Source organism: Stigmatopora argus, chromosome 10 (genome assembly GCF_051989625.1).
Source record: "Stigmatopora argus isolate UIUO_Sarg chromosome 10, RoL_Sarg_1.0, whole genome shotgun sequence".
Classification (NCBI taxonomy): Eukaryota; Metazoa; Chordata; class Actinopteri; order Syngnathiformes; family Syngnathidae; genus Stigmatopora; species Stigmatopora argus.
In genome coordinates, this window is record NC_135396.1 from 6,733,598 (window position 1) to 6,756,063 (window position 22,466).

Sequence of the window (22,466 nt, forward strand, 5' to 3'; positions counted from 1 at the left end):
CCTGAGCACCCCCAAAGATACCGCTGAACTGCAGTGACAAATTTTGGAAGTGTTAAATTAATTATATTTTGTGTATATATTTTAATTGTATTAAAATTTATTAAAACACAATTTTTCCCTTTGCTATTGCAAACGGAAGACTTACAGAAAATGAATAAAATTAACACAATAGTATTACATTACCTCTACTTTTGGCAGCTTCCTTTAGTCTCTCCAATACTGAAGGTTTAATACTTTCCAGAATAAACCGACCATCAAGCCCTGGGTACAAGCACCTAACAACAAAAATATTCTTAACATGAATTCACAAAAGCATATTCCTTAACATAAACTTCCAAAATTATTCCAAAACCTAATTTTTCCCAATGCCCAAACAAATACCAGATCATGTTAGAGAAAAATAAGCAACAAAAGACTGTTTCACAATTTGAATCTTGTAATAGTATGATCTATCATTTAACTTTCATCATATTTTGATTTTAACTTTGTAATAGTTCAATTTTAATCCCATTATTTTCAGATTAATTTTTCTCTGTGAATGTTACATTGTATAACTTTTTGAAATTTCCCACGGCAGAGCGGTTGGGAAGCACTGGATTTAGTCGTTACCTGGGGAAATCGGCAGATGAAATGTAAACAGAATCCTTCTCAGTGACAGAAAATGAAAATGTGGCAAATGATCCATCTTGAAGCGGTAGGAGTTCAAGTCCTATTAGGTCATTGTAATTGCCGTCATTAAGAACAAACTCCAGTAACAGCAGTTTTTCCATTGCAGGTTCTTTGTGTTTGGACTTCCTGAAAACTTGTCGTAGCAAGTGTGGCGTAATCTTTCTCACTTCTGCGGACTCGAGGGTAGAATAGGCCACCAAGACGGAGTCCACTGTAGCGGGCACCTGCGTTACCTGCATCCCTGAGCTTTGGAGGTAGCTTATTACAGTCTGTGAAATGTCTTTGTTTCTGTCTAGCTCTGAGAACACAGCTTGATTCAAACTGACCCAGCTTTCACTGAGGGAATAGAAGACATTGTGTTGTAAGAGGTCATGGAACAGGGGTTGTAGGATGGGTTTCCACCTGGATTTAACCCTTCTTGGGTCTGGCCAGGCCACGTAAGTCTCCGTTGGGGACAAGGGAAATGCATGATCTGATTTGGTCTGTACCCTTTTGATAACCTCCGTGATGAGAATGAAATAAGCCTGAGGAACAACATTGACTACAAGAAGCTCATTCCATAAGGCAGCTGGATCCCGCCACTGGTCCACATCTCGCCACTTGATACTCCTTCTGTTATCTGTGAGGCCAAAGAACCCACTGACATGTACGGGAAGTCCCGTCTCACACTCCTCACCCGCCGGGAGGGGAAGGAAGCAAAATGCTCGCCCTGAGAAATCCGATGTGGCCCCTTCCTCCTCTATGTCGTTTGGCGTTAAAGGAAGAGCGATGCCAACGGTGGGCATGAACTTCAAGTCATCCGCTAATGAGTCCAACTCGGGGCACATTCCTCTACCACCAACTCCATTACATACAAGCCAATTTATCTGATGAGACTCCTTCTTGGTATTATTCTTAGTCTCTATGCTGATCTGGTAAGTGACACACGTCATGGTGGAGGTGGGAACGCGGTTGCCGTAGCTGTCAATTGCCTCGCTCAGGGACTTCAACGAGTTTGTCCTTTCAAGTTTGTCATCGTTATTTTCTCCAGTTGTCACGTGATACAACATACGCTCCGTGCCATCGGATTCACGCACATGCAGTGAGATCTTCTGAACACACTTGAGGAAGAGCAACACTGTATCTGCATCAGCATTAAACGACTCAAACAGGTCCAAAACTTTTTCTTTGTTGTAAAGGTTGCTGCTCAGCTGGGATGGTTTAATGCGAAGTGGGAAGCGGAACAGTGTTCCAGGGAAGAAGCCATCATTGATTGTTTTCTCACTGCTGCCGAAAATTCCAAAATAAGGGGCAAACTGGTCCGACAATTCTGAGATCTCCTTAACGTCCGTCTTCAAGTTCCAGCACTGTCCAGACTCGTTCATTCCAAACAGGTTCTGGTGAGGGTCCAACATGGCAATCTGGTGTCCGCTGAAGATACTGGGGACATCTAAACAGACAGAATAGTACAAAATGAAGACATCAAAGTTATGCAGTCTTGAGTATTGTGCATTAGAAAAAACATTGGGGGTTGGAAGGTTATACTCTGTGTTAATATTTTGCTCAGAAAGAAAATCATTGTGCAATAATAAGAGAGAGATAAGGATTTTTCCCCCAAAATGACAACCTGAAATATGATAGACAGAGTTGAATCCAATCCCAAATCGTCCAACTTTCAGTGGATCATCTCTTTTTCTGCTTCTGGCTATTTCCTGAATACCATTCCAGTCCTCCGCAGTGAACACTGCATCATTGTAGACATATAATGCCGTCCCTGGAACAACATGATGGGTATTGATGAAGATAAAAAAGTGGAACAACAACATCTGTTAATTTTGAAAAGTGACAGTCAAAGATTATGACAAGAAAACAAGTTAATTGCATATCAAATTCACTCATTCAAATACAGCATAGTAAAGATATAGCAGGAGCTCAGAGCATGTTTTCAAAGTGAACAAATGATAGGTTGACCAAGGTCCTGGTCCTGGAGTGAATTTTCTTGTTTTGCACTGCATTGTATTGTATTGCACTGCACTGTAGTTATTGTATTGGTGTCTAAAAATACTGAAATAGTACATTCTTCCAGTAATAAATTTCTCTGGTCACAGAGAGGTTAAGAGCAAAGACGAAGGCCGAAGACCAGATGCTCAACGAGACAAAGAACGGTTACAACATATGTCTTACGGTTGGGATACTCCCCCAGTGATTACCCAGCAAGCCTCAGTCTTAAGAACCAACCTTGATACTCAGCCATGTCAGGTGACCACAGTGACTCCAGTCCATACTCTGTCTCATCGTACATGAACTTGACTTCAGTGGCTCCAGCATCCTCGGCATTTTGAATCAGTTCCTTTCAGCATGATATAGTCTCACATTATATTCAAAGTGAGGTTTCCTCTTAAGGTTTTAACATAATTGTGTTGTGACACTTACTTTGAGAATCTGTCCACCTTCAGGGTACCTCCTAAGAATATCTTTGAGAAAGTCAACTAGTGGCGGAGTAGTCTGCCCGAATCTCCCTGGTAAAGACAAACTGGTTGAATCCCATTCGCAACAGGAGGTGGAGGATTTCTAACATTTTTTATTTTAACATTACCTCCTCCTTTGAGTCCTTTCCCCTCCAGTGTGACAGATATCTCAGAGCATCCAGAAGGCACCAAAGTACCAATTGCCACGCTATCATCCAGCTACAAAGAACACAAGTTCAAAAGGGATCAATGATAATCAAAATAGAAGAAAAAAATGAGTAAAGTGGTGTTCAACCAGCAAAATTTGAAATAGAAAGTTAAGTCAGAATACTAACAGAATAATATTAACACAACCACTCCTTTCATAAATTCAATCGTGTAATGCATTGTCTTTATGAGCTCTAAAAAACACTTTAGGAGAATTGATTAACTGAAGCACAAACCCATAATGAGCACCAGCACCAGCTTGGTAAAAAAGGTAATGGACAGGATAATCAATCAGGATGATTACAGACCAAGACAGTTCTCCCTGTAGTTACAGCCAATTATTTATTAATTTGTACTATAGTACATGTAAACATGAAGAAATTTCACACAGTGTTTTACTCATATGTTAAGTATAATGTACTGGTCATTGTATAATGTACATCATTCTGAGGTGGGACGTACATAATGATGTGGTTACTGAATAAATTAAAAAAAAATATGTAAAGTATAAGTTCATAACCTTGTAGTGTGTGGTATTAGTAGTATGTAGGTGTGGCCTATGGCTAATTCTTGCATATGAGTTCAGGCTGGTGGCAGCGCAGAGCAGAACAGCTGGTGCTTTCAGTCATTTAGTCTCCCTACACAAAGTCAGCTCCCTGTTATGTTCACAACACTAGGAAAATGAAAAACCCACCTGAGATTTATGTTTGTGATACCTTTGCGTGAAAATATATTTGGAAACAGAATGATTTCATAGTATTCCCTTGATTTTAAGACAGTTAACTGCAGCTGCCCAACAAGACCTTTAAAAGGGGACATTTTATGCTGCTGACGTTTCATACCAATCACAGAATGCGATATTAGTAATGTAAAAAAAACTCAGAGACGAACACATTTTGTACTTTAGGTAGAAACTCCATAGAAAAATAACCTACCATTTTGCCATTTTGAGTGAGACGCTGCTCCCTGACGGGTAGATTTGTGTCTTCATAAATTAATTGCTTCACATCGCCAAAGGATGTTAAAGGAGAGACCTGGTAGGACCTCGGGCCAAAGTACTCGTGACGTATATTGACTTGTAACCTGTAAAGAAGAAAAAAAGAGAAATAAATTGATGACAACAATGAATTTAAGAATATAAAAAAGCAATAGTTCTAATGTGGATTTGTATAGTATGTCTGCATCTTGCACTTAGTCACTATTGATTTAAAGGTAAGATTAGGAAGTAACATGAGAATCAAAAGCTGATCAGATCCGTCTGTTGACGATCTATTGCCTGTGGACATTTGTATTCAGCTAAAGGTTTTCTTGAAGGTCACATATCATGAGCAACTAAAGGGATGTTCTGCAGGGGCATACATCATGTCCCACTAAAGGCAATTGTCTAAATACATCATCTATTAATTTATGTTTTATTTATTTTAAGACAGTAATAAATCATTTCCGTATAATTTTCATTTATCATTTTTGTGTTTCCTCACATTTTTCATACAAAATTGGGGCACTTTGACCAATTTTAAAGGATTTAGTTGGTAGTTGTGAGGACCGTGGAACGAATTTGAGAATTCACATATAAAGTACACCTCTGCTTACAAAATTTTCAAGTTACGACAAAAGTTCTGGAACCCATTAATTTCGGAAGTAGAGGTACAACTGTATGTATATATAAAATCTTGAACAGAGGTTATTATATCGTTTTGATGGTATCATCTTGCATCACAACTGCTTAATAACTGCACACCAGTGTGGGTGGGACAACTATTTTAGAGATATCTACAGACCATAAAAAACTACTAATTGGACAAAATTAATAACACTCACATTCACCTGCTGCTTAGTAAACAGAGATGAAGATAAACCGAAATTGCATCTTTAAATAGGTTCATCAACGCTCGATCACGCTGCTAGTGTAACATTTGCACTTTAAACTTATAATTCAACGTATATTTTGTTTCATTAAAGTTTGACTTACCAAATACGTGGACGATTGGCCATGTCGCCGCGTCTGCTGTTGTGTGTCTCCGCACAGAGACACTTGCATGGGACTACTTTCTGTTCTTCGCGTATGGATACTCCATCCGTGCTGCGTCACAAGAGCACCATTACTTTCAGGAAAACACCTGTCTCTTCCGTTCATATATGTAATAACTCTCTATAACATATAAGCGCATGAACAGAAGCCAACATATAAAAACAAGAATAAACCGTTTGGAATAAGAACGGATCTTAGAGTTTGCCCTTTTCTACTGCACATCATTGGGTGTGCTGCATTATTCGGCTATCTCATTAGCACTTACTTGTGTCTGGCCAATGCGCAGCGATAGGGTTCCGCTAAAATAGTTGTGAATTTTACACCAGAACGTGTTCGAGTTTAGATTTATAACGACGACAATGGCGAGTAGCATGCTGTTTTGTTCTCATCACAATAAGCGATTCCTTCCAAGGCAATGTTCTAAGAATAAAATGAATTAGCTCGCCCAAGAGCGGAGATGAAGTGAGAGCGTTCAAGCCCACTGACATCCGTCTCGCCCGGAAGACTGAAAAACGGAGATTCATTATCATTTCCCATCTTTTGAGGGTATAATTTTCCTGGACAAACAGGAAGGAAATGATACATGATCCATAATTTGTATTATTTACGCGCAATTCCGTTGACATGAACACTTTTCCCCTTTGTTTTATTTATGTCGCTGAAACTGTAGGTGATGACCCTGCGCATGCGCAGAATTAAGACCAAGGCAAAAAATAAATAAAACATTTTCTGTTAATATGTGTCTGCGAGACTTAATTAAATTAAAGCGTTTGTTGGCGAAATAGTCTGGGCAAACATTTGCTTTCTGTCACATTTGGTAACAATTTCGTGATGAGACGACGACAAGAGCATTCCCCACAAGTTGTATTCAAATAGACGACTGTTCCGGAAGTAAAGTTTTATTTACATTTTAAAGCCATTCAAGTCTTTAACATGTGGCTGAGACAAACACTGTATTTCTACACATTGTGTACGTCGTAGTGGCATATATGATGATTAAGTTATTGTTTTCTTTGGTACACACAATGCTCCCCAACCATACTGCCTCTAGAATTATTAATATTAAATTCTCCAAGTTGAAATTGAAATTTAACTCACAATTTCTGTACAATCTGACCTGAAAATATCTCTTCTACTCCCTAGTTGTAGTATTTGAAGACATGACATGGCTGAAATGCCAACGGCCTGGAAAATACGCACCTCAATTTTGAATAAAAACGCATGTAAACAGATTGACGCAAATAAGTGATCAAACCAATAAATATCTTTCAAATTATGTTGCAGGAAAATTAAATAATTACTTAAAAAAAAAGAAAAACATTTCAAAACGTCTACACCCAAACCAATTTACAGTATTAACTAGCTCCACAATAATAATAATAATAACACCACTTACCAGTAAATCAGGATATTGGTTGGGTTTGCTTAAGATGATAAAGCGTCATCATGTCGTCCTGCTGTTAAAAAATAAATAAATACATATCCCAGTGGCCTGTCACCTCAATGAGCATCTTAGATCTGCCGCATTGAAGAGGAGAGAGAGGTGAAGGGGCAATCACACGTGGGAGTCAGCAGCATCTCTGCACTGTACTCTGTTGCAAAGAAAATGCACTATAACGATCATGAGTGTCATCCCCTCTGGTTTTGTTAATGGAATAAAACTTCAGGACAAATATTTAAAAAAGTTGTGGTATCTACACGGTTATCACGTTAATGCTGCAGTCATTTGTCAAAAGCACACATTTCTTAAAGCGACAGTAACATCCAGGCACGTGATGAAGTCATCACGAGTCATGGTGTCCCTTAAAATACATAATGGAGTCATATGAATGGATAGAGTATTAGTAAATGGGCTTGGAGAAATTGCATGAAATTGACAAACTGACAGTTGAACCTCAGGCCCAAGAATGGGATAGAAGCCAGTCTATTTGCTATTTATTCTAGTGCAAGAAAAAAATGCACAAAAACATTACATTCGACAGAGTATTACAAATAATCCACACATTGCAGCACTACTGATCTAGCCAAATGTGGATAGAAAATTAAAAACAGGACAACAACACGTCGTTTCAGTGAAGTTTTGCCAATAACTACAATATTCCAGTAGATGGCGACAAAACAACAATGATAGCTTCTCTCTGGATAGTTCAGGTTGGGATACTGAAGTGGAACCATCAGCCACAACACTTCCACTTACAAAAACTAGGGAGAACCTGCGTTTACATAAAATTTCCCAAATAAAAAATTACAATGGTCAATTTTGATAAGAGTGTCAGAAGGAAAATTGTGGTCATTATCATCTGGATTTTCAGTTCTTAACCAAATTTAAATTTATATACGTATATATTTAGGATTAATACAATTACTCAAGAATAAAAAGTATTCAACTCTTGTAGGGACCGCAATTATTTCTAAATCATCTGCCTTTATTTATTTATTATTACTTCAATTCAACTGCGAAATACCTTTTCGCACAATGAAAAACAGTTCAACTTGAAAATTATCATTAGTGACTGGTTAAGCAATGCATCATGACATTAGTAGAAATAATGGCAGGAATTGCCAGAATAGGCATGTCCAGACATGTATGGTAATTGGTTACTTTTACTGCAGCAGTAGAGTGAACCTTTGTCCTCCATGTCTACCTCACTTCAACGAATGTGGACCCCCAGCCACCCACCAGCCCTCACACACACACATGCGTGCACAACAAGGACATTTTAAGTGACCTCTAATCATGACTTCAAACCTTCTGGGCTGGTTCGAGATGATGCTTCATATTCTCGGAATTGCGCAACGACTTCCATTCATCATAAAAATCCTAAGCATGCAAATAATGAAAGACTGAAAAACAATCGCTGTTCTTTGTTGAATACCTGTGGTTCTGGTTGCCAGGTAGATCAAGGACGTGCACCTGGCTTTATTTGAACATCCCCCTGAAAAAGGCAATGCGTCAGTGGGTTTGAAAATACCATCTGGTTCTTGTGGATTTAAACTCGAAAAACTTAGTACCCATATTGCTTGTTCTTGTTAGTGTCAATGGTGAGTTCAATCCTAACTCATCTGGTTTGGAGCAAGAGGTTATACACTAGATTGACAAACTGAAAAGCAAACACTACTGCTGACGTGGACAATATAGAGCCTAAGTAACCTGCAACAATAACCAACCCTAAAAAATGCAGTTTTTCAGCATTAGTAGTTCATAATTTAAAGTGTTTTTGGTACCTCCTGTATTAAAAGTGTTTTTGAGCAATGCTGGAAATTTCCCAAAAGCTTAGGAATGGCACGTGAAAAGAATTACCAAAAATTGACACCCAAATAAAAGCGATTTTTTTTACAGTCCTGATGAGGACTAACCTAAGTGTTCTTTTACCAGCTCAGAAATTTTGAAAAAAGTGTAAGACACAGATCTGAAAAAAAAGAATGTAAATTCTGAAGTGTGTTTTTAGAAACGTTCTTTCTTTTTTTATATAGGATTTTGCCTAAGCTTTTTTACAGCAGCAATCAAGTACAAATATAATCATCAAGAACTATATTCTTCATAATGTCAGTTGCTGCTCTTTTTTTTTAGCTGGGAGTAGCACAAGAACAAACAAGTCAGCATACTCCGGCTGTGCCAAAACCTTTCCATTCAAAGCCTTACCTTCCATTGATGGGGTAGATATCAAACCCATTTAAATTGGGAGGCTTGGTAGTGGACGATCAGGTTTTTAGTTCAACTGAAACGGCAGTAGAAGTAAAATCCATTCAAACTGTGGGCTGGCAATGAAAATTCATATTTGCTCTCTCAGTCAAAATTTGTCAATGGCAGAAAATGACTTCATTATCACTTGTTCATAAAGTTAAACATTTGTGTTTTGTATTTTTTTTAAATCATTACATCATGAACAGTAGAAATATATATTTTACTACCATTGACTATGCTATACCTCTAATCTGGTTTAACACTCCATTAACTAATACTACTACTACTGCTACTACTACAACTACTACTACTACTGCTACTACTACTACTACTACTACAACTACTACTACTGCTACTACTACAACAACTACTACTACTTCTGCTACTACTACTACTACTACTACTACTACTACTACTACCACTTCTACTACTACTACTACTACTACTACTACCACTACGACTACTATTACTACTACTACTACTACTACTACAACTACCACAACTACTACTACTTCCTTTAGTCATCTGGGATAGGCTTCAGCACCCTGCGACCCATGTGAGGATAAGCAGATTGGAAAATGAATCATAGTAATTGCTACTAGTATATTTACGTTTTTTAATGCATAAAATAGTCACTTGCACCAAGTATACCTTTGATATGTGCGACTTTTAAGAGGCAACTTTTCAATAGCTGTGGCTGAAAGGGTTAAATGGTCCAAAGTGTTTGATCAACTTGAATAATGTCTATTTTGTTGTTGTGTATCCTGGCAACGCATAAGTGACATATACGGACAAAATGTTTGTTCCCGGCGACCCTTTGATAGATATTGATCGTGAAGGCAACTCAACCCAAAATCTCAGTGGGACGGGACACGCGTTTTGTTGTCTGATGTCAATGATATGCTGGTCCCAGATCAGAAGTACCTTTGATATGTGCGACTCACTTTGCAAAGCGCTGATCTCAGATCAGACGAAGACGCCCCCCTCGGCTCCGCCTTTGATCTCTGATTTTGTCCTCCGTGCTGCTTTCAAGTGCAGCAGCTCTGCAGACGGATCCGGCGAGAAGCGAGCTCGCCTACTCTTCTGAATGCTCCGTCCGGTGAGCGACCCCACAACATAACGACATCCGGACTTTCCTTAGGACCCACCAGCTGGTGCCTAGCAGGTAAAACGATTAAATCAGTCTTTTCTTTCCTCCGATTCATCACATTTTCGTACTAGGTGGTTAAGCACTGCAAGCAATCATGTCTACTTAAAACAATTACAGAAGTACAATGTTAGACTGGGATTGCATTTAAAATTCGTTTTCAGAAGTTGATGATGCTTCTCCTGCAATTCATTGATGTAAAAGTTAGCACAATTATTATCAAACATGCGGCCCGCGGGCCAGAAGTGGCCCGCTATGGGGGTGAGATCCGGCCCACAGGATTGTTCTTCCTGACGGGCACTTTTTAGATTATTCATAATGTAGTATTTGCAGAATGAAATGCTTTCATTTTTTTGTGAGTTGTGTGATAAATTGTGTTCATTCACCCCATTCCATCAAACAGCGCCTCTAATGACAGCCAATGAGTTAATAATGAACCTTAAAATGCCCCAAAACTAACAGGAATTAACCCAGAAATGCCTAAAAATCATCAGGAATTGGCAAATGAACAACAAGCATTCCGGAATGTCCCTCAAAAATCAATAGGACATTTTCCAAAATTTACCAGAGGTGACCCTTTTTTGATGACGCCCCACAAATTCTCGATAGGATTATGTTCTGGGGATTGGATTAGCCACTTCATGACATTAACTCTGTTGCTTTGTAACCAAGACTTTGTGTACGGAAGTGTTTGGGCCCATTATCTTGCTGAAACACCCGTTTCAAGTGCATGTTCTCTTTAGCATACGGCAACATGACCTCTTCAAGTATTTTGACATGCAATCCCTGGTATGCGATAAATACCTACAACACCATAGTAGGAGAAAGATGCCCATATCATCAGGCTTGCATCACTGTGGCTTGAATTCAGAGTTTAAGGGTTATCTCACTAATGGTCTGCGGTCCCTGGACACAAAAGGGGGTTAGTTTGTGGTTTCTCCATTTCTCTTTAGCCCAGTTGATGTGTTCTTTGGTAAATTGTTGTCTCTTTTGCACATACCGTATTACTAAGAGAGGAACTTTGCACGGCATTGTTGGAAATGGATTAGCTTTGCACAGATGTCTACACACTGTCACGGTACTTAACCTCCTAGGACCTGGCGTCCACGTGTGGACATCACATTTTTGGTTGACTACAATGTTAAATTTTGGACTACAAGGGCCTGGCGTCCACTTATTTGACATCATTCTTAGAAACTACATCATGTAAAGAGAATTCTTAGTTTTTAATAAAAGCCCATCAGGTCCCAATTAGCCTAAATATCAAAGAGAAAATAAAAATGCAAGCCATGCAAGAGTCTGGGTCTTAGGAGGTTAAAGGTAACTCCAGACTCTCTTTGATCCATCAATGCTCATAATATAAACAAAAAAATTCAATCATGACGATAATTTTGTGAGGAAAGTTACGTGTACATATCATCTGACGGCTTGCTAAAAATTGATAAGTTCCTGAAAGGACGTGTTGCCCACCCCGTGAGCATGTCGCAGAAAGACAAACTCTAGTTATGACATTTTTCCTCCTTTTCAGGTACCAACTGAATTAGCGGCTGCTCGCAATGGTCCAGATAATTCAAAATGCCTTTCCTCTTGTCATTATAGTACAGCTTCTTCATTCAACTCTGGTGAGTGTTTTTATCGTTTCGATATGATGAGATGCTTGGTGCTTGTATTTTTTTAAAATATTTTCTGGCAGATCTGCTACACAACCCAATTGGGTGGATCTTAAATCGTAAAATTATGACATAGGGAGGAATTCTCTTCCATTCATTGATAAAAAAATGATCAAATGCAGGAATTATCTGTGCTCAACAAACTTCTTGTCTCACTCAGATTTCCGTGAGGGCTGAAGAGGAGAGCCGGGAATGCAGAGAGCAGGAATACAAGGACCCGTTTGGGAATTGTAAACCCTGCAAGCAATGCGATGCGGGACAGGAGCTATCAAAGGTCAGGGCGCATGTGTGTATGTGTTTTTCATCTATTGCAAAAGGTTGAGTTAAAATATTTTTTGGGAAGACTATTTACCTCAGGGATCCATTGCACTTCTGCTTCAGTTACCTGCGTTTAAATACAAAATACATTTTGGTCAGATTAGTCAAGAAGGAAACAGTTGAGTTCATGAAAAGAATGTTTTTGAAAAGCTTTTCTTATCCAGACAAACAATATTATTAATGACTTCCTCTCATTCATGCTGAGAACAGCCAAGCTGTTATTAGCTTTAGTCTAACATGACTTGTCTTTATTCAAGTCACACCCATACTTTTGACCTCCAGCTGAATGGGATCCATTGTTTTTCCCCCCTTTCCCTGTGGCACCCTCTCAAACGCATTGTCTTCACTGTTTGAAGCCATGCCTAGGCTTGCCGCTTTCCGACTTGATCATGATTTTCCCTCAACACTATAGACAGAACCAGTTATTGGACCACGTTGTATTAACAGACTTCTGTGACGTGCGTGGCGAGTCAGGGCTTTCCTCTTTGGCAATAGCAATTCCTCTACATTTTGAAATGCCGACAGTGATAGACAGCATAGTAAATTATTACCAACGGTCATGATTGAAAAAAAACGACATGTAAAAACATCCTTTTTTGGTCCTAGTGTTTGATTAATCGGGGTCATTCTCCTAGAAGGACTGTATGTTGTCCTTGTTTGAATTCCAGACTGGTTGAGTCATCATTGATGCCTCTGGTAGTTGCAGTATATGGACATGTCGTGAACCTCAACGTATTCACAAAACTGCCCTCTTCTATGTATTGGTGTTTTGTCTCATTCTTAAACAAGCTACAAATTTACACTCAAGCCCTGGCTAAGCAAATAAGTATATATTGTTTTCAAGAATGTATGTTGAACTGATGCACACCAACTAAATTTGGGAAAAATCCAATTTAAAAAAATCATTTTCTTTAAGCAGGAGACTGCAGTGAATTATTGTTTTTTATATGCTTTATTTACTCTGACTTTAAATTTCAAATCTTAGGTGAGAGCTATTTACGTTTAATCACCAACCAAATTCCCAATTCAACTGTTCCTAGTTGTACAAGTAGAACAACTTTCAAATCTTGTGTTACCTCAGCTCAATATGAATTTTCCTGTCGTCTTTTCATGAAGCTGGAGTTTTACAGCAGTGCTGAATGTATAAAATCCTAAAAAACAATTGGCCACAATTTAGCAACAGGCAGCAAACTGTCTTAGACATACAGTGTATTTCAGGATTAAGAGCTGCACACACTGATTGAAGCATGAATGCTGCTAGGACCCCGGCCGGGGTCCCAGTTAATAATTGGCTGCCTCGTTTTATTCTGAAGGTCAGCTAACAACAAAAAAACCCGAGCCCCCCTCCTCACGAGGAACAACTTCTAGTTTCAGCTCTGGAACCAATACAATCTGTCTACATACAGAGGTGAATGTTTAGTAGGGAAGCAGACTTTTGGATTCCCTCTGTGCAGCTGCCATAGAGCTCTCAAAGGAATGTGCTCCACTTAGCGGTGGAAGTTTGCCTCGGGAAGCCTTGAAGAAGCTGGCAAACATTGATTAGCCTCTTCCCACTAAGAATAGCCAAAAGAAACCACCCATAGAGAGGAGACACCCATTGCAAGCTTTTAGTCTGGACCATATTTCATTCCCTTGTTCGCCTAGTTGAAAGAATCTATTCTTTTTTTGGTGTATGTCAAGCGTGAAAAAGAGGGAACACATTTTCTTCTAGTGCAGGCTGGGAAAACAGCCAGTTTCCAAAAAGGCAGGGACATTACTTTGATGTGTCAACATCTTGTAGTATGTAGCAAGCCTCTAACATTTCCTTCTTCAATAATAATGGCAGGGTGACAAAAATATTCAGCAACAGAAGCATTGCATGATAAATAGATTTGGAATATTGAAAACCGTGAAATGTCTGAGGATAGTTAGTATGTCTCTGAATTACCTGCTCAGTATCACTTGTAAAAAGTTTGTAAAACAATCTTGGATCACAGGGGTCCGGAAATTGTGAGCATGTTTTGTATTGTTCAAAATTGTGTGGGGAAAAAGGCCTTTTTCAATTATTTGTCTTATCAATTATACATGATGAAAATGTTTGTTTTTAGACTAGTATATTTTAATCACTGAGTTTAGTGTCTGTCGTGTGTGCTAGTTAGAGTGCAGGGTGTCAGTTCTTATGGGCTTTGTTAGATGGAATCAAAGAGGACACTGATCACCCTTTGTGATTTTCAGCTTTGCTGGGATCAGAGAAGCAGAAGTTTGCTCCATTTTCTTCTTTGTGTTTGTGCACTGGGCACTTCTTGAATCTACTGTATGTGACATAGGCCCCTGTACTGCCATTCAGTGCTCCATAGCCAGAGTTTGTTGCACTGCCAAGTTAACTTTTCTACCATTGAACAGTCTTTTGGCAGCACTTCTGCATGGCCTGCCAGTACAGACCTTTTTCTAGGATCTGCAGCCAAATTCGTCATCCATATTTAGCTTTTTCACTCCGTACCACATTAGTCACCTTCTGTTTCTCAACCTTTCTTCCATCTCACTGTTGTCCCTGATGGACACAGATGCCTTAAATGGAATGCTCATAACAACAGCTGCCATAGTCCATCCTAAGCTGGTGCACCTGAAGACAGGCCTGTCCAAAGTGTTTCCTAGTGGACTTGCATGTGTTTACATTGTGAGTACTGAATTCCTTCTCTTCTGCAGTACCATCACATCTTTGCTCGAAAATCCATTTTCATTTCTCGCCAGCGTTCTTTCCCATCCACCATATCGCACGCTTGTGCCCACATTCCAGCATACTGCGTGCCCGGGCAGTGAAATGGGATACGGGCAAGGAGAGAAAGGAAGAGCTGCTCTAAGATGACCTTCACTATAATGATATATGAGCGCCTCCTTTCTTGTCTGTTGTCAAAGCTTGACATTGCAAGATTCCACAACAGGAGCCCTCCTGTAAACGTATGATATCACCCAAGCCCCTACTCCCACGTCAGCTCGGATGTAGTACATAAACAATAAAATTGGAGGCCTGTTTAGTTGCAGTGAGCATTATCCCACCTTAAATTTGCAAAAATTCCTCCTACACCTCCATGGGGACTTTCCATATTTTCAATTGGTTTGATAGGCATTTCTTGCATACTACATGGTTAGGCTCAGTGCTCAGTGGGGTTGAGATCTGGTGACTGGGCCAGGACTCCTTTAAAGAGAGAATAGCAGCTGTTATCCAGCTAACTCACAGTCATGTGTCTGACCTGTAAATATTTTTTTGTGGGTGGCCATAATGGTGGGACTGAGGTAGGTGCACTTGTCTTGTTAATTTATCTTTTAGCAGTTGTTGTAAATTCAAGATTCTCTACTTCACATTGTACTACGCTACCCTTCCCTCTTGATTGTTTGTAAGTCAACCAAACAGGCAGAAATTAAGGTGGCATGATTCTTTTTAGTCAAATGTATGGCCTTTCTAGTACTTCTAATAGAAGGCTGCTCATTCAGAGTGAGTCAGGGAGAATATTGTGGGTGTATGAGAGACTCTCTAGTAAAAAGACATGCCATTGTCCTCCCACTGATCCCATGAGCTGAGATCATTCTTTAATTCAGCACCCCCACTAGTCGGCATTCAAAACCTCTACTCACCAGCTGCTTCAACCCCAACTCTTACCCATGATATTTTTTTTTGCTTTAATCCCTACAGGAATGTGGCTTTGGTTATGGAGAGGATGCCCAATGTGTGGCATGCAGGACCAGCCGCTTCAAAGAAGACCGGAGCCTCCAGAAGTGTAAGCCTTGTCTGGACTGTGGACTTATCAACCGCTTCCAGAAGAACAACTGTTCCACCACTAGCAATGCTGTGTGTGGAGAGTGCCTTCCTGGGTAAGGGAAAAAAAACTGCAGTTAAATGTAGTATTAATATCACAGAGAAATGGGAACATTCTTCTGAAACCCAAGAATCTGGAAGCATTTTAGATGTGATGGTAATTATACAGGTTCTGAAACATTTTTTGTGTGTCTTCTCAATAGATACTATAGGAAGACAAAGCTAAGTGGCTTCCAAGACATGGAGTGCATCCCCTGTGGAGACCCCCCGCCTCAGTATGAGCCTCAATGTAAGCACCTTTTCCATAGCCATTTTTTTGTCCAATACTATGGTTGTCACTGCCGGTTAAAATATTTAAAAAAAACATTCGGCGACCTGTTGTGCAGGTGATTAGTGTGTTGGCCTCACAGTTCTGGGGTTGAGGGTTCAATCCCAGGTCGGTCCTCACCGTGTGGCGTTCTCCCTGAGCTTGTGTGTTTTTTTCCAGGTATTCCAGTTTCCTCCCACAACCCAAAAACATGCAGAGTAGGCTAGTTGAACTCACTAAATTGCCCCCAGGTATGACTGTGAACACAAAAAGGAGGCGAGGGATCAGGCAAGGTTAACTTTCCACACGGCCTCAGATTCAATTATCATCTCTTTTCAAGTCATTAGGCTAGTTAATCATTTCAGGTTTCCACATAAAACAAAGATCCAAGTGAACTCAAACCTGTGGTAATTGAGTGTGACTTTTTTGTGGAGGAGATGGCGGCTATTCCTGAAAAAAAGTTTTGTCAAGACTTTGCTTCAAAATCTTGTCAAGGTTTAGCTCCTAATATACAACATGCGACCATTAGTTGGAAAAACTTCTTTAAAAAAAAATCTGTCTGTTTATTAGTTTGTGCTAGTATTTTTGGACAGTTTTGATCTGCTCCTCATCCCTCTGACAGTCCAGCTATGCAGCGTCCAATCGTAATACTGGTGAAGGACTACAAAACAGCCATTGTGTGAGAGCATAGCTGGCAGTTAGTTCTTATGGGGGACTCCCAGCAGAGCTTCCAAATCTTTGAAAGCTTTGATGCCCCCATCCAGTGTTATCTGCAGATGGGTGGTGAAAACAGAAAGGCTAGATTATTCTACTAGGGCTCAGTGGCCTGCGGCGACTTTGCAGCTGTTTGGCAAAGAGCAGCCAATCACCCTATGGCGGGGCCGTAAATCCTAAAGTAGTCCTTCTTTCTTTCTCCTCTCTTTACCCCTGTGACTTTTTTGGGCCATGTCAAAGTAAGATTGCGCTTTATAGACTCCTTAAGCCTATAATGGATTTCATCTGCTGAACTTTTTCACTATATAGAGCAGTGCAGACTATACAAACACACTCTGGCATGCAGACATAACTGTATGTACAAGCATGCAGACATACATATTGTTCTTGTCAGAGTTAGTTGGATTATTGTTAGATTTATGAATAATCAAATGGGAGATATCGTTTTTGTGGTCATAAACAGGACAAATGTTTTAAAATCTAGCCTTGTAACATTTAATATGTAGTTTTTTCTTTCTTTGCGGCCTGGCCTTAAAACACTAGAAAAATAAGCTTTCAAACTATTCAAGTCATTCATAAGTTAGTTGACCACTAGAGCACAAATATACTTGGGCCCATCTTGTTTTTCATGTGATTGTGACGACATTTTTAACTGTTACGTTTTGTGGTCTGTAAGCTTTAAAGCTTGTCAATATTTACATCATTCTAAACTGCTAAAAGCACTCTAACATTCCAACCTCGCTTTTACGACCATGGTTACCAAGTCAAAAGGGGTTAGCGGGAGGAATGCCTCCTCGTAAAGCAAGCAATGCGCAGTCGTCTTTTCGAGTTCAGGGTCAAACGCGCTCGCTTCTGTTTAAAGTGTTTGGTAAGGCAGAGAAAGCTCTAGACTGGAGGCAAGGGGGAGTGCATGAGAAAGACTGGTTGGTTTAGGTGGAGATACAATCAGCAGGTGAGTTGTCTTCAATGGACCAGTGTTTATTTGCTGCAGCTGCTCAGCGTCTGATAACAGACTTCCTTTTGTGTTGGGAGAGCAGATGATGTTCCTGTTGGATGGATTGGATTCAACCTGGACAATAGCCACATCAAACAAACTCGTCACATAAAGATCAGTGGTTCACCGCTCAAGAGTGAATTCTTATACGTATTAATAACACCACGTTGACAGTTTGTCATCTGAGTGCAATGTCTGTGACTTGAAAGCAAACACTGGCCCCATTGACAATTTTCTAATTCAAACTTTTTCATCAAAACACACTTTTATTTCAGGTTTTCTGTTGTGACATCATGTATCACACCCACCTGTAGAAATTCAATAACAGTACGTACTGATAAAGATCAGAGAAATATTTGGAGCCAAAGCCATGTCACATTCAGGTGATTAATGCTAGTAATCGTCAGTTCTAATGTGCGTAACAAAAATACTATTCAATTATTTAGCTCCAATGTGTCATTCATTAAAAATGTCATTTTCGGTGACAAGTACTTAAAAATTAGCTGTATTGAACCTAAAGACAGCAAAGTGAGCCGCTCGTTTATTTATAGCAATCATGTGCAACAACATTCTGCTCAATTGACACCCTTAATAGTCTACAAATTGAGTAATAAGTCGGGATTTAACCCACTCACACAACAAATAAAATTGACCCGAGGGGATGGTTTGTCAAAGGAAATTCTTTCCAGATATTGTTGGTTCATGTATTGGGTGTTATGTTATTCTGCATCAAAACAAGATGAGAACTATGTGTACTTTATTTGTTGGAACATGCTTTTCTGGTGTGGTCCCACGGACTACTGTTTGGCACATTTGCATTCCTGGGGTTGATGGTTTGATCCTAGGTTGGTCCTTACTGTGTGGGGTTTGCACGTTCTCCCTTGGCTTGTGTGTGTTTTCTCCGGGTACTCCGGTTTCATACCACAACCCAAAATCAATTAGGGTAGGCAAATTGAACACTCTAAATTTCCCCTAGGTATGAATCTGACCGTCTGTCTCCTTGTGCCCTGCAATTGGCTGGCCATCGATCCAGGGTGTCCCTAATTTGGTGCCCAAAGTCAGCTGGGATAGGCTCCAGCACCCCCCGCGACTAACAAAGTTACCGCCGTCCTTGTAGATGTAAATTCAAAATTTAAGATGCTGCACTTACCCTTTTGCTGGTGAAAGCTGAATGGAGGACACATGCCCACCGACTTTTGATCTTAACACAGGATAGTATTTTCATCGATGTTCGTGGGGGTCTCTCCTTTCTCCGATCTCATGATGACGTTAAGTTTTGTTTCAATAGTAATTTCAAAGACTAATGCTCCTTCTTGAGGGCCAGAATGTCACAAACGGAAGGCAAAATGTCATACTCCCACCACACAGCCATTGGTGTTGTAAAGTCGAAACGTCGTAGGTCAAGGATATCGTAATCAGAGGTCTCCCTTTATATGTACATGCAGGCAGTGGGCGAGTAAATCTGGTGCCTCTGCCTCCTGTGACCAGTCCACGTGACATGGCCCTGGCTGCGGTCATCTGTAGTGCTTTGGCGACAGTGGTGTTGGCCCTGCTGGTCCTGTGTGTCATCTATTGCAAGAGGCAACTGCTGGAGAAAAAGCCCAGTGGTGAGTCCAACTTAAAAATGAATTGTACCAAGTAAGAATCCCAACTGTAGTCTTGGTTTGCTTTCCTTTGTTGCGCTAATAGTTCTTGGCCAAGTTATGTCATTTCATTTTTAATTTGAATTTTTCAACCTGTTGAATCAGCGGCATCTTTGAGGTCTGAGGACTGTCGCTGTGACGGCGACGAGCTGTCCTGCCTGGACCTGCGCTGGCTCCAGGAGTTTCCTCAGGGAGCCTGCTGTCACTGTCATCTTGGTCCTGGACACACATGTGGTATGCTGGCCAGTCGATACCTAATCTGTGCGCTAAAGAAAGTATTTGCTCCTCCTCAAGTTTGCATTTTCCTTGCGCGCTTTTTCTACATTGTTTCCTCATCAAGCTTTAACATGCAGAAGTAACTGTTTTGTTTGTATGTGTGCTGCTTAGGTCCAGTCCATCTTATCCCATCAATGTACTGTGAGGAGAATTGCAGCCTGGACAATGCACGTTTCTGCTCTTATCCTGGCCCCCGGGACAGGTGAGTAGGGCCAAATTTGTCGCTTGTAGCACTATTTTGCTTTGACAACTTTGCACAATGACCAAACGCTTCAATGGAGTGAAGTCCATGGCCCTCTATGAAGTACTTAAAATGTGAACATGTAGCTGTATCATCACAAGACTACCTTTTTGGTACATTACATTATATACTATTGCGCCCGCACTTCTTGTCTTCCATTATCTGTTGGCTGTCTTGAATTGTAACATATGGCAGATACAGTGGGACAAAAATACACCAATTTACCCACACAATTGCATGCGCAAGAATATATTTACTTACCGTCTTGAGTAGGATATGTAGATTTTCAGATCGCTATCCTAAAAGACTTTTACAACTTGAAAAAACAGCAACAAAAAACAGTGTTTACATCATTTCGACTTGTGAGATAAGTGCCAGCTGTAGTTGTTCTTAGTTTTGTGTTGATAATGAGTAGCAAGGATGTGAGACGCATTTCTGTTTGTTCACGTTAATACAAACATAATTGAAACAGAACATTGGGCATTTAAAACTCCAGAGTACAAAATTAAATTATCTGTACTACACCTCCGTGCATTTCATTCGCATATCTATTTTTACAGTCAGTTGTACATTGCACAGCATATCTAGTTGTGTAGGCAACCAACCTGGTGTATTTTGTACTACTGGGACTGCTGCAGTTTGCATTTCAAGATGGCCAACGGGTTGCACATGCACAGGAGGTATTGTGGGGGGCGACAGCTAATCTACTGCCAGGATCAATAACATGGACTGCCTTATAGTGAGGGAATTGTAGTCCATTTTGTCTCAATAAGCCATATACATTTCTGTGTAAGGACAAGATGGACATCAAACTTACTAGGGAAGTAGCTATTCTTACTATGCTACATACTTCATTTCAGTTCTTCTACACTCATTATTTTGTAATTAACCCTGACGTCATTATTTGGAAGCTTTGAAGTAAAGAGCTACGCTTGGAAGTCAAATCGTGGCAGGGTGGGGTCAACATAATAATTTCAGTGTGATTATTTCATGCTCGCCAGAAGCCCTGAGCAAGGCGAGGAAGTAACCGCCCACGCTGAGAGTGGATCCACAGAGAAGATTTTAGAGGGTTTCCACGACACAGAAAATGAGGAGGGAGTGTGTGGCTCGAGGGAGAATTCCCCCGGGAGAAAGCCAAGCGAGCAGGCACCTTCGACCAAGGAGGGTGAGCTGACATTTTACTGGAAGCGTGTTGAATCTTTTTTTTTTTTATGTGGCCTGAATTGCCTCAAAGGAAAGTGCTGAACGACTTGAGTGACAGGAAAAGTACTTAAGAGCATTGCTTAACCACATTTTACATGCTGCAACAGACAATAAAAATTCTTTAGTCATTATCCGAGCAGCTTATGAATTTACTAAACTGATGACAAACCTTGTATATTGAAAATCTAAACTATTAAATCAAATCATATAGTTTTGTCTTAGTTGTCAAATATCTCCTTGATAAAATATTAGGGATAACCACTATCATAAATTTAGTTGATTTAAACCTTTAAACAACTTGACACTTGTATGTAAAATCATACATTGTCTTTATGGGAAGAAAAATTTATTTTATGGTTGGTTTAGATAATGGCGATTCCTACCTCAATTTTCTTTTTAAACATATGTTCCTAGAGACCTCAATACTATCTGGCATGTTGTATCTCAAGAGTTGTGTTACACTGAGGCACACAACTAAATTTGGACTTGCCTCTTGTGTAAAAATTCCCCAACTCACTTGTAAATTCATGAAATAGTGGGTACGCAAAAGCCGTACATGAAGATGAACACTGTATTTCTTGAAAACATGACCCTGAAGTGGACTGTTGTTGGCAGAAAGCTAAGGTGACACATCATGTGTAGGTGTGAATGCACGACGAACAGCTGGTCGGAGAAAGAAGAGCTGACTTGAAAGCGGTGCTTGTGTCTGGTGCAGCTTAGCTATGTTACTAATCAGCGCGTGTTTGCCTTCATCTTGCAGGATGACACATATTGCTTTGGCTTCCAGCAGCCCGGACTCACCAACAACAGCGGCGCCCGGATCTCCTTTCACACGACTCGTCTGAACTCACCACTCGCTGCCCCACACTAGCATTTGACATTCTCCAGTGTGATCGCAGGCCGCAGCTCACGTCCGAGCCCGAACTAGTACAGTGAAGTGACCGTCTGTCCTGCTGGTTCAAGTGAATGAAGTCAAATGACAGAGGAAGATTAAGGGGATTTTTGCACAATGAAGACAATCTTATGAACACTCGAAAGGATTGTTTAAGTGACTTGTTGATAATGTACAATAGTAAATAGCAGCATTTTTTTAAACATCGTATGCTGCCTTTGTAGTGTT

The 22,466-nt window shown here is 40.1% G+C and overlaps 2 protein-coding genes and 1 long non-coding RNA gene across 13 annotated transcripts in view; 1 reads left to right on the forward strand and 2 right to left on the reverse strand.

Moving 5' to 3' along the window:
* The window catches only part of sacs (sacsin molecular chaperone), a 33,956-nt gene extending 24,735 nt beyond the window's left edge, over positions 1–9,221 (reverse strand). For 4 of the 6 annotated variants that reach the window (XM_077612087.1, XM_077612085.1, XM_077612083.1 and 1 more), the window contains exons 1-12: positions 8,999–9,221; positions 8,232–8,291; positions 6,752–6,947; positions 5,296–5,406; positions 4,259–4,406; positions 3,245–3,335; positions 3,082–3,167; positions 2,887–2,998; positions 2,276–2,422; positions 610–2,098; positions 184–275; positions 2–28 (exon numbers count right to left, since the gene is read on the reverse strand). In XM_077612087.1, coding sequence (XP_077468213.1) covers positions 2–28; positions 184–275; positions 610–2,098; positions 2,276–2,422; positions 2,887–2,998; positions 3,082–3,167; positions 3,245–3,335; positions 4,259–4,406; positions 5,296–5,318 — 2,215 coding nt within the window. In that variant the 5' untranslated portion in view covers positions 5,319–5,406; positions 6,752–6,947; positions 8,232–8,291; positions 8,999–9,221. Of the gene's footprint in view, position 1; positions 29–183; positions 276–609; positions 2,099–2,275; positions 2,423–2,886; positions 2,999–3,081; positions 3,168–3,244; positions 3,336–4,258; positions 4,407–5,295; positions 5,407–5,620; positions 5,820–6,751; positions 6,948–8,231; positions 8,292–8,998 lie in introns of those variants that run through there. The other 2 variants (XM_077612089.1, XM_077612084.1) reach the window with 2 other exon arrangements.
* A 588-nt stretch (positions 9,222–9,809) lies between these two features.
* LOC144083501 (uncharacterized) lies at positions 9,810–22,334 on the reverse strand. Of its 6 annotated transcripts, XR_013303562.1 has the most exons (8): positions 19,134–22,334; positions 16,678–18,058; positions 16,417–16,532; positions 15,813–16,020; positions 13,252–13,326; positions 12,210–12,242; positions 10,992–11,093; positions 9,810–10,198 (listed from the first exon to the last, which is right to left on the reverse strand). It is a non-coding gene; the product is annotated as an uncharacterized LOC144083501 (long non-coding RNA). The 6 variants fall into 6 exon arrangements; XR_013303560.1 differs by lacking the exon at positions 13,252–13,326; XR_013303561.1 differs by having other exon boundaries at positions 10,996–11,093; positions 13,252–16,020.
* On the forward strand, positions 10,043–22,334 carry LOC144083500 (tumor necrosis factor receptor superfamily member 19-like). The gene is made up of 10 exons (XM_077611410.1): positions 10,043–10,205; positions 11,716–11,809; positions 12,018–12,131; positions 15,846–16,024; positions 16,172–16,257; positions 19,429–19,590; positions 19,732–19,860; positions 20,014–20,104; positions 21,145–21,308; positions 22,107–22,334. Exons 2-10 carry the CDS (start codon positions 11,744–11,746, stop codon positions 22,109–22,111), a joined length of 996 nt encoding a protein of 331 aa, XP_077467536.1. The 5' UTR covers positions 10,043–10,205; positions 11,716–11,743; the 3' UTR covers positions 22,112–22,334.
* Positions 22,335–22,466: the final 132 nt, after the last annotated feature.

Excerpts from the sequence above, each read along its gene's own strand:
- LOC144083500 (XM_077611410.1), top strand. The coding sequence starts at position 11,744 with ATGGTCCAGATAATTCAAAATGCCTTTCCTCTTGTCATTATAGTACAG. Across the intron at positions 19,591-19,731 it reads GCTGGAGAAAAAGCCCAGTG|CGGCATCTTTGAGGTCTGAG; the intron begins GTGAGTCCAACT and ends CTGTTGAATCAG. Across the intron at positions 20,105-21,144 it reads TATCCTGGCCCCCGGGACAG|AAGCCCTGAGCAAGGCGAGG; the intron begins GTGAGTAGGGCC and ends CATGCTCGCCAG.